The sequence below is a fragment of the Gymnodraco acuticeps genome, unplaced genomic scaffold (genome assembly GCF_902827175.1).
Source record: "Gymnodraco acuticeps unplaced genomic scaffold, fGymAcu1.1, whole genome shotgun sequence".
In the NCBI taxonomy this organism is placed as follows: domain Eukaryota; kingdom Metazoa; phylum Chordata; class Actinopteri; order Perciformes; family Bathydraconidae; genus Gymnodraco; species Gymnodraco acuticeps.
Window position 1 is genome coordinate 248,811 of NW_022990975.1, and position 14,962 is coordinate 263,772.

General features: G+C 41.3%; 1 protein-coding gene across 1 annotated transcript in view; it reads right to left on the reverse strand.

Moving 5' to 3' along the window:
• fam214a (family with sequence similarity 214 member A) overlaps positions 1-14,962 on the reverse strand; it is a 41,195-nt gene that overhangs the window by 2,068 nt on the left and 24,165 nt on the right. Inside the window, 11 exon segments of the mRNA XM_034235542.1 lie at positions 231-415; positions 776-844; positions 1,531-1,689; positions 1,805-1,901; positions 3,070-3,158; positions 5,707-5,832; positions 5,947-6,783; positions 6,785-7,739; positions 8,463-8,588; positions 11,264-11,460; positions 12,772-12,956. Of these exon segments, the coding sequence (XP_034091433.1) occupies positions 231-415; positions 776-844; positions 1,531-1,689; positions 1,805-1,901; positions 3,070-3,158; positions 5,707-5,832; positions 5,947-6,783; positions 6,785-7,739; positions 8,463-8,588; positions 11,264-11,460; positions 12,772-12,956 (3,025 nt within the window).

The window sequence follows — 14,962 nt, forward strand, 5'->3', positions numbered from 1 at the left end:
CTGAAATACGTATTGTGGTGCTGAAGAGAAGTCCCAACACATTATCGGCATTCTACTGACCTTTAATGTCATTATTTTAATATTATTTCAATGAAAATGAGAATAATGTTTAAACATTTGTTTTGTATCCTTCCCTCTTATATTGAGTATCACATCGTAAATACAATATCAGTCAAAATAATCACGAGTAGTAATTTTTTTCCAGATGGTGCGTCCCTGCAGCAGCTCACCTCAGGTGGACGAGGTAGCGCAGGGTGCGTCCGAGGGGCTTCCTGCTCTGATTGGTTGTGTCGCGGCGGACGGGAACAGAGAAGGTCCTCTGGCGCAGGAAGGTCTGGTGTCCCGCTGGCATGGCTCGGAGGTCGTACGTCACAACAAACATCTTCACCACTGTCTTGTTGGGATTGAATAAGGTCTGGAAGGGACAACACGAAAGAATGAGAGGCTTGACACTCGTTGAAACTGACATGCTGTGAAAGATACATAAAGCTAAAATCTTACTGTCGATACAAATATATATATTTTAATAAGTATATATAGAACAACACCCCTTAAAGTCAGAAGTATAAGCACCATCATTTAATAAAAACATGCTCTTGTTAGATGATGAATATACCCTCCATAACCAGTAGGGGTCTCCCTATTCTTTAGTTACTTTGTGTCATGTTCTCTTTGTTCTCAGCCATGTGTACACCATGATGCAGATATTTTCGAAACATACATTATGAACATTTTTCTACATTTTTGGTTTGACATAACCTAAAAGTTGTCTCACCACTTGAATGGTTCCTGATGGAGGTACACGGTAGCCCCGTTTCCCCAGGGTCTCCAGGTTTATAACACCCTGTAAACACATGACAACCACTGTCACAGCAGGTATACAAAGGAAGTACACACTGGAGCTCACACTCTAAGAGCAGCTCTGAAAACGGCTTAGATTTATCATACAGTATTTTCTCAAAGCCTAAGATGGCGTCGTCAAATGTTTGTTTTGTCCTCAACGTAAACATATTGAGTTCAGATAACCAGAAAATATTTGCATTTACAAAGCTGGAATCAGGGAATTATAACTTTCTTTGCTTAAAGAAATACTCAAAACCTATTCATCAAAATACTTGACGATTCATTTAATAGTTGAAACTAACGTTGGATATTACAATTATTTTTATTATTGATTAATCTGGCTATTGTATTCTCGATTATTATTATTTTTTGTCTTTATTTCCCTGTTTTGATCCAAACCCAAAGATACTCAGCTTAATATGATCTAGAACATAGCAAATGAGATTCTCCATATTTAAAGAGGCAAACAACTGTATTTTCTGACATCTTTGCATTATAAATTACTTTAAAGATGAATTAATTATCAAAGTAGTTGAAGATTATTTTCGAGTCAATGGAGTAATTGTTAAATTAGTGGACTAATTGTCAAATGAGTCCATTGTAAGGACATCTGCAGCTAAAGCTTTCGGCTCAGTCAGATGGAATAAAACAGATATTGATAGACTAAGCAGGAGAAGATAATCTCACCATATACGGTGAGGGAGCGTTGTCATCGGATACGCTGTAGAAGGACACCTCCACAGGTACGGTCAGGTGACTGGGGCAGAAAGACCCGCTGGCCCCCACCTCGGCTGTGAAACCCTCCACCAGCCCTAAAGGCTCCAGGCGGTAGTTCAGCACACACTCCTAGGGAAACACAGGTATTTACATTTAGTTAGATCATTGTAGTTAATGGGCTTGAGTGAGAGTGTTCTCCAACATGAGAAATGGAAAAGAGTGCGAGTGTGTTTTTTAGTTTTACCTCAAAGTTTCCCAGCAGACTGAGACTGGCAGGTGGAGCGCTGGCACTGAACAGCTGCTGTGACTCATCGGTGTACCCCTCTCTATTCGGACACACCCTGAGGGTTCAAACACACACACTTGATTAACTTCGTTTTAAGGCGAGATGTGTGAAAGAAAGAGCATCTTAAAATGTATACGTGGCAAGCATCCCTAGTACATCTCAACAGACCTGCTTCAAGGGTAAGATAACATGATGTCATGCTATTTCATTCAAAATCAAAGAATCAGAGGCCAATTACTTATTTCCTTTATGAACCTAGCTACGAAACAGACTCTTTTAAAGTATATATTTTCAAATATGAGTTCCTAATACTTAATGTTTGGTTCGTTTTGCATTTTCGGTCTGCAACTGTGTTTTTTTTGTGCCGTTGGTCTTCTTGGTTTCCCTTAAAATGTCCATCTCAGCTTGATGTGGGTAAAAATAAGCCATATCTCTCGTTACAAAATGTGTGTTACTCTAACAAACAGGCACAGTACGTTGTTTGGTCACATAAACAAATCTAACAAAAACGACATTAATATATCGAATAATGACAGCTTTAACCAGCCAAATTAACTTTACACCCTGAGAGCCATATATGATATTATATTAGAAGTAGCGTTGAGCAACCACCCACATCTGCAGTGTGTAGGTAGTGCCATGAGGCTCTGTGTATAGGCGTCGTGTCTGCCATTTTGAGCAGTGTGTGTGGTTCTAGATGCAGCCACAGTACAGCAGAGCTTCAGCAGGTGGCAGCGTGAGAGGAGAGTCAGCAGAACAGAGCTGACCTAACCTTCACACTCAGAACAACACTCTTATTGTCTCTTCTCCAAACACAGGACAATACTTCTAAAACCTGTTGCTGATTCAAGCCCATGTCATATAGATCCCTTATACTCTTTTTGGATAGTTTGACTCATAAAAATGATAAATAAAATATATTCTGTATCATCAAGTAACACAATAAGGAGGATCAGAGTCTCCTTGTTGGAACTGACACACAGTAACAGCTGATGTGTCGTACAGTGAGACAAACAAGTGTTTAAATGATGATGCGTAACTTGATCCAGATGGTCTTATAATAAACAGATGATGTGGGAGGTTACTGTAAAATAAAACACTCTTTGTACTCTAACGGTTACTAAGACTGCAGTAAACCCAGTGAAAGTATGCTGACCTTATCCCTAGGATAAAGTGAGTGTGGTAACTGCAGTAACAGAGAGCCCAGGTGAGAAAATGTGTACCTTTTCCCAGAGGCCCAAGGCAAACCCTTACAGCCGGCCAGAGAGGTGTCCAGGTCGAAGTAGCCTGTCTGATTCTTCCTCTGAGGAACCTGCGGAAAACACACAGCACATGATCAACACAGAGAAGCTGTCATAGTATCCCAGGTCAGAATGGAGAGGACGAGATGCTTTGTATATATTTTCTTTTATTATTATGTTTTTCTTTTTTTCACCTAAACATCTTTTTTGTACATTTAACCCTTATGTTGTGTTCGGGTCTCCCGTGACCCGTTTCAAGTTACAATTATATAATAACTACGCTCTAGTTTTTAAAAAATCGGAACGAGGCTTCATGATATCCTCCACAACAGATATATAAACACTACAAAACTGATTTTGACAATTTTAGCCAAGTTTTTTTCGCAACATGCACCTGGTCTCCCCTCCCTCTGCCCCCCTCCCCCCACGGGAACTCAACCTTTCTTAAAGAATATGTACACCAACACTTGAACCTGAACACACATGCATGTGTGCAATATGTGGTGTGATGTGTTTTGGGGCCATCAAATAAAACTACAACAGGATTGTACGGTTATGAATGCATTATAAGTTAGTTATGATGTAGTTAAAACAATATTGGATGATAGTCATTATTTTTGAGTGTTTTGGACTGAAATAAATCATGGGTCAAAATTGACCCGCGAACACCATGAACGGTAACAGCGTTCGAACACAACACAAGGGTTAAGACATGAACAAGGTATTTTTCTCTCTCTTTAAAAAAATATTTTAATACATTTATCAAAGTGCTAATACATATATGACAAATACAAGATTCAAATAAATATTGTACTCTTAAATGGACATTTGAAGATGACGAGAGACTTTTCCAGGAAGAAATACAAATACATCTTTAATTAAAACTATATATTATTGAAATAATACAACACGTTTTAGATCAGGTCAAGATACAAAAGACATTATAAAGACAAAATGATGTCAAAATATTAACATATGTATATATTGGGTGCAATGTACTTCATGAGGTGTATGTACACATTTGTGAGACTGTTGGAGTTCCCCCCTGAGTGTCTGTTTACAGTTGGATGTTTACATCCATGAGATGGATAAAAGACAGGAAACTGTGACGTTCTGATGAGACAACGTGTTGTGGTTAACAAGGCACAGATGAGTCACTTGCCCGTGTGTGTGTGTGTGTGTGTGTGTGTGTGTGTGTGTGTGTGTGTACATTAACCTTGTCGGAGCAGCAGCAATAAAAACAGCTGCCAGATACTGTATTTCAAAGTCTCTTTAGGGCAAACATTTGTGGTCTCACAAGTACTGTGAGTAATGCTTCAGATGGCTTGAAGTGAAGGGTAGTGAGTGTGCTGTTATGGCAAATAAACGGCACGGATACTGACGGAGTCTGAGTCAGGAAGTGTGTGTGACTGTGAGTCCGCATACACAAAGTGTCAACTCGAGACACTTCAACTGCATAGGGCAATCATTTGAACTAATGCTAACCATTTAACTAACCCACTTGATTATTTGCATTGGGACAATTATATGTTTTGAATTGCAAGTTTTCTCCAATTGTTTTTAAATATATATACATGCTACTGTGCATTTACTGCAAGATCAAATCTCCTGATTTTTGTTTCATTTAGTTGACATACAGTATTAAAATCCAACATTTTACATTGGGATATCTCTTCGTGTCAATCCATACATCTGAAATGACTGTCAACAGCCATATAAAATAAAGTTTTAAGAATAAAGTGACACACAAATCAGATTATATGAAAAACCCCCGTGTAAAAAACACAAGAGTATGAGAAAAACAAATGTTGATACATATCTGTAAAATATATGTATACAATTGTGCAAGATATAACAGTTGAATAGAGGATTTGTTAAACAGATATTATATACTGTGGAAGCTCCCCAATGAATAATGTAAAGACAATATTATTTTATTATTCGTTCTATTAAGTATTTTTGAATGTGTTGTTAAAATGTAAAAATATGGCATTATCTAATGCCAACACTTTGTGAATTGTATAAGAAATCTAGAGACTTAAAATTATGAAAGTATAAAGAAATAACCACCTACATGTGTATTTAGATGCCTTCTACTTCAATATTGTGAGTGACCTGAGGCACCCACTTGCCTCTTACTTTGAACTGTTGCCATCCGGGCGGAGATATCGTGCCCCTCTGTTAAAAAAGAACAGATCTAGGCTGTCTTTCGTCCCACAAGCCATCAAACTCCTGAACCAAAGATGGCTAGGACGCACTGTTTACCCAGCTGGTCTGGCACTGTCCCTGCCCCCCCCCCCCTTTTGGCAAATGAGATTGTTATGTCTGCCGATATCTGTTGTTTTTTTATGTCTGATCATTTTAATTTGAGTCTATGTTGTTGTCAGTGACGTATGTATTATCTTTTGAAATGCATTTGTGATGTGCTGCAACCCATTTTCCCCTCAGGGACAAATAAACAAATACTATACTATACTACTTCTCTACCTCTATTTAAAAGAGGACATTTAACGGAGAGGACATTTAACGGAAGCCAAATAGGCCAAAGAAATGGTCTTTCCTTGCACAAAGCAGAAAAATACTATGGTGAGTCTCCGTGTGAAGATGTGTGTTACTTACAGGGCTGGAGAGCAGAGGCAGGCCTGTGCAGGGGTGGAAGGCCTTGGTCGCTGTGGCGTCTAACGAGTGGCGGTTGTGTTTCTTCCACGTGTTGCAGGGGCGCAGCGGGGAGGGGCTGTGAGACCGCTGGAGCACAGAGATGGAGAGAGATTAACACAGCGCAAGTTATTTGCTTAAATATATGACGTTCATCAACCCCATCATTCAAAAGTATATGGAAGAGAATGAGGAGTCCCTCACCAGGACAGTAGAAGGGGGAGTCATGTCTGGACTGGAGGTGTTGGAGCATCCGGACTGTGATGGTGCCTGGTTCTCGTCGGGGAACGTGGCCTGGGCCTGAGCACAGACCTGCACCTGCGACTGGAGCTGAGGCTTGCTGTGGTTGTGGCTCATGTTACACTTCATGGCGGGGCTCGCATCATTGCAAGTTCCACTACAAATCTGGGCATTCCTGCTCTCAAGGACGGGGGAGGCAGAGAGGGTTTCATGGCTGCTGGGTGTCCTTGCTCTGAGCTTTTCGCGTGGGGGAGTTCGTAAACGTCGACCAGCCTGAGCGTAGGAGAGGTCTGTGAATAAAGGTTCTTCAAGTGTAAGGTGAGCACCATTTTGGGCCCGGGGAGAATGGCGTTCGGTCCCCGGATCGACCCTGGGCGTGTCTGTGCAAAAGGGCGTGTGTGTGCGACTGCTGCCTGTGTGAGGTTCATGGCTGGGTGTGTGTCCGTTAGTGGAGCCGTTGGTGGCAGTGTGTGGGGGGTGTGAGTATGTGCGGACCGTGTGTGTGACTGTTGTTGTGTGTGTGTGGTGCAGGTGGCTGCCGGCGTGCCTCGGGGACAGCGAGGGGACGGACAGCCTCTCCTGGATGAGTCTCGTTATGTCTTGTACTGCCTGGGCGATCAGAGAGCTCTCTTTCTCTTTCTCCCTCTCTCCCTTCCTTTCTCCCCCCCCCTCTCTTGTCTCGGTCATTCTCAGCTTCCTGCATGCTGCAGGTTTAGGGGAGGAGCTCTCTCGTTTGCTGAAGGAAGCAGGGTCAGTGGTGGGTGTGTTGAAGGGACTGGGCCACACACGTCCCACAAACTCGCAGGGGGGGTACCTCAGGCTCTTTGGTCTTACTGGCAGTTAGGTCGTCGTGGTTACTGCCCCACATGGCTTTGGGAGGGTTGTCGGAGGCGAAAAGGCCGGGGGGGAGTGGCGGTGCTGTGGGGTCGCAGAAATTGAGCCTCTGTGCGATGCGGGCGATAACTTCCTGTCTCTCCTGCAGCAGGGAGCCAATTAAGGGGTTTGTCTCGGTTGAGGGCCTGGGGGAGGGGCTTCGGGGAGGCTCGGCCAATGAGAAGTTCTTAAAAGCTCTCAGAGGCTCAGGCATGGGCTTCTTTGTCCTAACACTGCTGTTGGGGACCGACCCGAAGTCCCCTACTTCTTTCGGGTCGGATGAACCGTTGAGCGCCGCGTACAGCCACTTCCCTGCTTTACTAGTGGGAAGTGGAGAGGGGGAGTGAGAGCGGGGCGGCGTGGGGGAGTGAGTGGACCTGTGGAATAGCGGGGAGCCCTGACGCTGGGGGATGTTGACCTGCGGGAGCTCTCCATTCTGATACGTGTGGTCCTCACCAGGCTCCTTCTTGCTGTAAGGAGGGGGGGCAGCCGTGTGGGGGAGGCTGTTGATGGGGATGTTGTTGATGGGGAGATTAGGAATGGCTAATCCATTGAGGAGAAAACCGGACATGGAGTTAGAGCTCTTGCTGTACATGTTAGCGTTGGGAAGGAGGTTTTCTTTGCCGGGGTCCTGCTGGCTATTTCTGTGGGTGGGCGGTCCACCATGGCTGTTGAAGTTGGGGTTTAGGCTAGGGGTCTTGCTGTAGAGCGGAGGCAGGCCGGTGTGGATGCTGCAGGCCAGGGTGGGGTAGGTGGGCTGGCGGGGGAGCGACTGGACACGAACCTGCAGTGCAACACTTTGGGATACATTGGGGACGGGGAAAATGTGTTCTGACGGCGGCTGGGAAAACTTCCACACCAGCTCCTCATCAGCAGCACTGATCCTGTTGGAAAGAGACAGGAAGAGGGAAATTAAATAAACATTCTTACATCCTAAAAGATGGACGCATTGCAAGAGCCTATCGCTGGTATACAGTTTTACTTCCTCTGATTACATTTCCAAAACAGCATACCAGGTTTGCACCGATATGCTTTAGATTGAAATGCTGCTACTCATGTTTAGCCTTATTTGTAATTGACTAATGTGTGCTTTTTTCTATAGTTAACATGTTGGCATACATATTACCTGTTATGTCACTTTTGCTGTAACGCTGTACATTTCCCCACTGGAGGACAAGACTGTTAAACACCTGAACTGTTGAAACAACATCCATAATATTCATCTGGCTGCTACTAAGAAATTATTTATCTATTTATCTAATATATCATTCCAATGACTTGCATACAGACTCTTATTGCACTATTTCACTTTTTAAACTATTTTTCTTTTTTATATTAATATTTACTTGCACTGTTTATCTGTGTTATTGTGTTGCACTGTTGGATGAGCCTGTGACCTAAGATGTTCATCGTCATAACTACACTGTAGCTATGTTCGTATGACAAATAAAAAAAACTCGAACCTTAAACCTTGAATAAAGGAATTCTGATTCTGATAAAATTGTGAAAATAACAACTTTATTGGCCCTGTAGCTTTGATAATCTAACCTCAGTTAAAAGCTTAAGGCCCACCAGAGTGAAAGTCTTCAGCGGGGGTTTTGTCTGACCTGTAGAGGATGTTTCTCGGGACGATGCCATGGGAGGCGCTGAGCCAGGCGCTGAGCTGGGAGAAGAAGACGTAGGAGCGAACAGCCAACAGCAGGGTCTTCTCCTCAATGGAACGATCGCCGCTTCTATTAAAAACACAGATAGAAAGAGGTGGAAATGTGCCCGAAAACACTTCAAGTGAGTGAGTGTGTGTGTGTGAGTGTGTGTGCGTGTGTGTGTGTATGACTGTATATGTGTGTTTGTTCTGTGTTTGTGTACATGTCTCCAGATGTGTTTAGGTGCACTTAAATTATATAAATGGCTATGTGCAGGCCACACGTATACCTTTATGAATAGTTCAGTGTGTGTGTGTGTGTGTGTAATTCTTTCAAACGCAGTGTTCCCTGTTCCTACACATCAGTAGGAAAGTGGGCCGATTTGTAAAGCAAATTAACCCTCTGAGTGCCAGGCCAATTATCTGGTATTCGTATTGTAATTTATTCCATAATTTATTTGTATCCCCATTTGGCCTTCTCCTTTGCATGTTACCGAATTCATAGGAAGATGAAAGTAGTTCATGTCAGATTTAAAAGGACACAAAGAAACTGTACTGTACAAACCTGCACAGAATCTGTTATGAATGAATTACATTTGCAAAAAATGGTGATTTCACAGCTCTTCTGAATAAGCTTTTTAGTTTAGGTTCAATGTGTTATTAAGACCGAAGTGTGAGACTGTAGGAAATCATTTGCCATCAGCTTACATGGTGTATAAACACCAATAGCTGAACAATAGAATAGTTAGTAATCAACTATTGTTTGACACTAATTATCGTATTATTATTTCACAATTCAGGTATTTTCTACCTCATTCTTTCTTTCTTTTGCTCTGTATCTATTTTAAATCATGTCAAGGAAAGCAGAGCATTTGAGCATTAGATGTTTTGCCTTGCATGGCCTCAGATCTACTTCATATAGTAAACAAATCTCTTCACTCAGGTATTTTTCCACAGGCCCTGAAAACTGCAGTCATTAAACCGCTCTTAAAAAAGAATAATCTAGATGCTTCAGTAATGAACAATTACAGGCCCATATCAACCTCCCATTTCTAGGTAAAATCATTGAAAAAGTTGTTTTTCAACAGTTGAGTAATTTCTTGCATTTAAATAACTGTTTTGATGTGTTCCAGTCAGGCTTTCGTCCAAACCACAGCACTGAGACTGCTCTTGTAAAGGTCTTTAATGACATCCACTTAAACACAGACAGTGGCAGAACTTCAGTGTTAGTATTATTAGATCTCAGTGCTGCGTTTGACACTGTTGACCACAGCATATTACTAGACCGACTGGAGAACTGGGTGGGACTTTCGGAAACAGTTCTGAATTGGTTTGAATCCTACTTAAAGGACAGAAACAACTTTGTTTCTATTGGTAAATACACATCTGAGTTGACAAATATGACATGTGGGGTTCCTCAAGGCTCCATCTTGGGGCCTCTTCTCTTTAACATCTACATGCTACCACTGGCTCAGATAATGAAGAACAACAAAATAAGTTACCATAGCTATGCAGATGACACACAAATTTACGTAACAATTTCACCAGGAGACTATGCTCCAATTCAAACACTGAGTAAGTGCATTGAACAAATCAATGACTGGATGTGTCAGAACTTTCTCCAATTAAACAAAGATAAAACTGAGGTAATGGTTTTTGGAGCCAAGGCAGAACGTATAAAAGTTAGCGCTGAGCTTCAGTGTGCAATGTTCAAAACAACAGATAAAGCCAGAAATCTAGGTGTAGTCATGGACTCTGACCTGAGTTTCAACAGTCACATTAAAACAGTTACTAAATCAGCCTACTATCACCTAAAGAATATATCTAGGATTAAAAGACTAATGTCACAGCAGGATTTGGAAAAACTTGTCCATGCTTTTATCTTCAGTAGACTCGACTACTGCAATTGTGTCTTCACAGGTCTCACTAAAAAATCTATTAGAAAGCTGCAGCTAATTCAGAACGCTGCTGCTCGAGTCCTCACTAACACTAAGAAAGTGGATCACATCACTCCTGTTCTGAAGTCTTTACACTGGCTTCCTGTGTGTCAAATAATAGATTTCAAAATACTGCTGCTGGTTTATAAAGCACTGAATGGTTTAGGCCCAAAATACATTTCTGACCTCCTGCTAAATTATGAACCATCCAGATCTCTCAGGTCTTCAGGGACTGGTCAGCTTTCTGTCCCCAGAGTCAGAACTAAACATGGTAAAGCAGCGTTCAGTTATTATGCTCCAAATATCTGGAACAAACTCCCAGAAACCTGCAGGTCCGCTACAACTCTGACTACTTTTAAATCCAGGCTGAAGACTTTTCTTTTTGTCGCTGCTTTTAATTGAACTATTCATATCTTAGACTGCACTGTAACTTTTATCCATGTATTTTTTCTTTTAATGTTTATTTTATTAGCTTTTCTTTTTAATGACTGATTTTAAATGCCATCTTCTTAATCTCTTTCATTTTTTGTAAAGCACTTTGAATTGCCTTGTGTTGAAAAGTGCTATATAAATAAACTTGCCTTGCCTTGCCTTGCCTAAACAGTAATGGCAAACTAAAGAGAGCAATGGATGATGATGGAAGGAGGCAGCAATCTTGGAAACACAAAGTGGCGTATTTAAGTCTAAAATACCGAATTGAAACTAAATGGTGGTGCGTATAGTCTCGTGTGTGTGTGTGTGTGTGTGTGTGTGTGTGTGTGTGTGTGTGTGTGTGTGTGTGTGTGTGTGTGTGTGTGTGTGTGTGTGTGTGTGTGTGTGTGTGTCTTACTGTCTAGGAACTGGCTGCAGGGTCCATCTCTCCAGCAGCAGAGCATCTTGTCTGATGACCGGGTCGCTGATGGGGTCACTCGGGGGGCACTCGTCACCATAGCAACAGTCTGGCAGGAGCATGACCTCGATCATGATGGGGATGCTGTTCCTCCACAGAAGGATCACCTCTGAGCGGGTTCGCCTCGCCTGCCGACACTGGACACACACACAGACAAAGGTGGAGGGTGAGTGTTCATTAGAGAGAGTCAACACCAGACCCAGAGGTTTAGGGGCAGATGGGACCCAAAGAGCTTCTGGGTCCCTTCAAAGGCGCTATAAAAATGTAATCTATTATATTTATTATTATTATTATTATTAGAGCCCAATTTCCGAGTGATTGTTAATCACATATCACTTGAAAATCTTTCCATTATGGAAGTTTACTTCAAAGATTCAATGAATCTCTTAAGTCCCAGGCTCCTCCAACAAAGCAACATAAATATATATAAGACAGCAACAAATAAAACAAATTTAAAAAAACAATACAAATAGAGCAAATAGAAACTGAGTAGAATACACAAGTGCAAGATTATCTTCCAAGACCAATGTGATGTTATGCTGTTTTGTATAACTGTTGCAGGAATACAGATTGAAACAACAATACAACTAATGCAGTCGAATACAAATTCCTACAATGTATGATGTACATTTTGTTTAATTTCATTTAACCCTTAGATGATAAGTGGGTCTTTTTTGACCCGGTGAGGTGGTTTTTCTTGAAGTATCTTTGTAATTACATTTTTTTATCATTTCATATTCCAGCTATTCCTCAAAAAACGTGTTTTGGATATCATGCCATTCAAATTTTTTAATTTACATTTTAAGAAATTGTAGTTTTTGTATTTCTACCCCAAGCTTCCATAAGTGGGTCAAAAATGACCCGCATGCATTTTCTATGGAATTTCGTTATTTTTCAAAATGTAAAAAAAATGTCTAAAATTATAAAAAATTGTGAAAAATGAAACATAGTGTGAACCAAAATATAATAGCCTACTAAATATTATACAAGTGATTTTTTTCTTAACCAAAATGACAAAAATGGCATAAAAACACATATTATTCTAATACGGGTCCTTTTTGACCCACTTATGGAAGAGTGTGGAGTCCAGTCACTCTAAGGGCATCTAAGGGTTAATACAGTTTTAAAGAGGTATTAAATCAAAGTCTACTTTCAGAGGCTGCCGTTTGTGTTGCTGTTGAACGTGGTACATTTGTATCTCTAACATTGGATGCCTAGTTCTAGCTGTGTTGGTTAAATGACAGTAAATACACGATCAACAACAACAACAAACATGTAGGTCAAATGTAATATCCAAATTCCAAGTGGCCCTCAATTAACGCTCATAACTTGAAAGACACGAATGATCAACAACATTCAAAAGAGAAGAGGCTGCCATCTGTTCACACTTCAGGATAAGTCATGAGAGGTGTGTGTGAGAGGTGTGTGTGGATGTCTGTGTGTGCTACCTGGGGCACTTTGTCGCTGCACTCGTGCTTGTGAAGAGGCGGCATGGCCGACTGGGCTGGAGGACAGTGCAGCCCCTCGGTTCTGCCCTTCACAGAATACTCTGGAGTCCTTCCCTCGGTGATGAGCAGCGTCAGGAACACCAGGAACTCCTCCGCATCGTACTCGAAAAACTCCTCCGTTGCATCTAGGCAGAGAAAAAGAGAGAGGAGGGTGAGCTTCTGTCGAGATAACATCCACCAATGGTAGCGGAGCAGCAGGTTGATTACTAACTTGCTTCTGGTTAGTTTTCCTATTGATTTCTATTAGCTATAAGGCACTACACGGCTGTGCATTAGACTACTTTTCAGAAATTCAAAAGTGTGTGATCCTCTGGTACTTTTCTTTTAACGGTACAAAATGCTCCTTTCAGCCATTACGCTCCAAGTCGCTGAAACAGCCTCCAGAGGATCTGAGAGGGGCAGAGAATATTGATTTTCTTTTTTTTAAACCAGTCTTTTTAGGCTGTCTTTTACACTGAACAAAAATATAAATGCAACACTTTTTTTTTTTGCTGTGAAAAAAAATGATGACAAGAACGGTGAGCAAAAATCCCAGAACCACACGGGGGGACCGAGTCAATGACCTGCAGAGAGCTGGGACCAAAGTAACAAAGGCTACCATCAGTAACACACTACGCCGCCAGGGACTCAAATCCTGCAGTAACAGACGTGTCCCCCTGCTTAAGCCAGTACATGTCCAGGCCCGTCTGAAGTTTGCTAGAGAGCATTTTGATGATCCAGAAGAGGATTGGGAGAATGTCATATGGTCAGATGAAACCAAAATAGAACTTTTTGGTAAAAACTCAACTAGACGTGTTTGGAGGAGAAAGAATGCTGAGTTGCATCCAAAGAACACCATACCTACTGTGAAACATGGGGGTGGAAACATCATGCTTTGGGGGGCTGTTTTTCTGCAAAGGGACCAGGACGACTGATCCGTGTAAAGGAAAGAATGAATGGAGCCATGCATCGTGAGATTTTGAGTGACAACCTCCTTCCATCAGCAAGGGCATTGAAGATGAAACGTGGCTGGGTCTTTCAGCATGACAATGATCCCAAACACACCGCCCGGGCAACGAAGGAGTGGCTTCGTAAGAAGCATGTCAAGGTCCTGGAGTGGCCTAGCCAGTCTCCAGATCTCAACCCCATAGAAAATCTTTGGAGGGAGTTGAAAGTCCGTGTTGCCCAGCGACAGCCCCAAAACATCACTGCTCTAGAGGAGATCTGCATGGAGGAATGGGCCAAAATACCAGCAACAGTGTGTGAAAACCTTGTGAAGACTTACAGAAAACGTTTGATCTCTGTCATTGTCAACAAAGGGTATATAACAAAGTATTGAGATGAACTTTTGTTATTGACCAAATACTTATTTTCCACCATAATGTGCAAATAAATTCTTTAAAAATCAGACAGTGATTTTCTGGATTTTCTTTTCTCATGTTGTCTCTCATAGTTGAAGTGTACCTAGGATGACAGTTACAGGCCTCTCTCATCTTTTTAAGTGGGAGAACTTGCACAATTGGTGGCTGACTAAATACTTTTTTGCCCCACTGTATGTATGCTAGCAGCAACACACAGAGTTAACTACATTATACAAACATGGGTTAATGATTAGAGGTAACTGAGTTATTTATTTTGTTAAAGTTTCAGCTATTCTGTTTACAGTTCTGTCATCAGATTATTTAATATGATTAGTTAAAATGTTGTTGTTTCTTTCGATGTGAAATATTATGTATTTAATTTAAATAAAAAGCAATGTTAGTTTAGTTCACAATTTGTTTAGTTAGTTTACCTTATTTGTTTCTCCAAAAGAACCGATAAAAGTACCGATAAAAGTACAGATAAAAGTACCGTTAAAAGACCGGACCGATAAGCGGTATCGATAAAAGTAGTAGTACCGTTAAAACCTTAATGATACCCATCCCTACTAATCAATTTATGATCTTTATAATTCATCATACTGTGATTAATCAACATATTTGCTTTTATCATTATCATAAAGATAGAATAATAATCATTGTTCTACTTTATTTTGTGAACATTTTACTACTTTCAACATTCTTATAAAGTACTTCGAAGTGCATTTCACTTGTCTGGAAGATGTTGCATAAGTAAAAACCGATTGATTGATACGCTGTGACAGTTGCTAGGG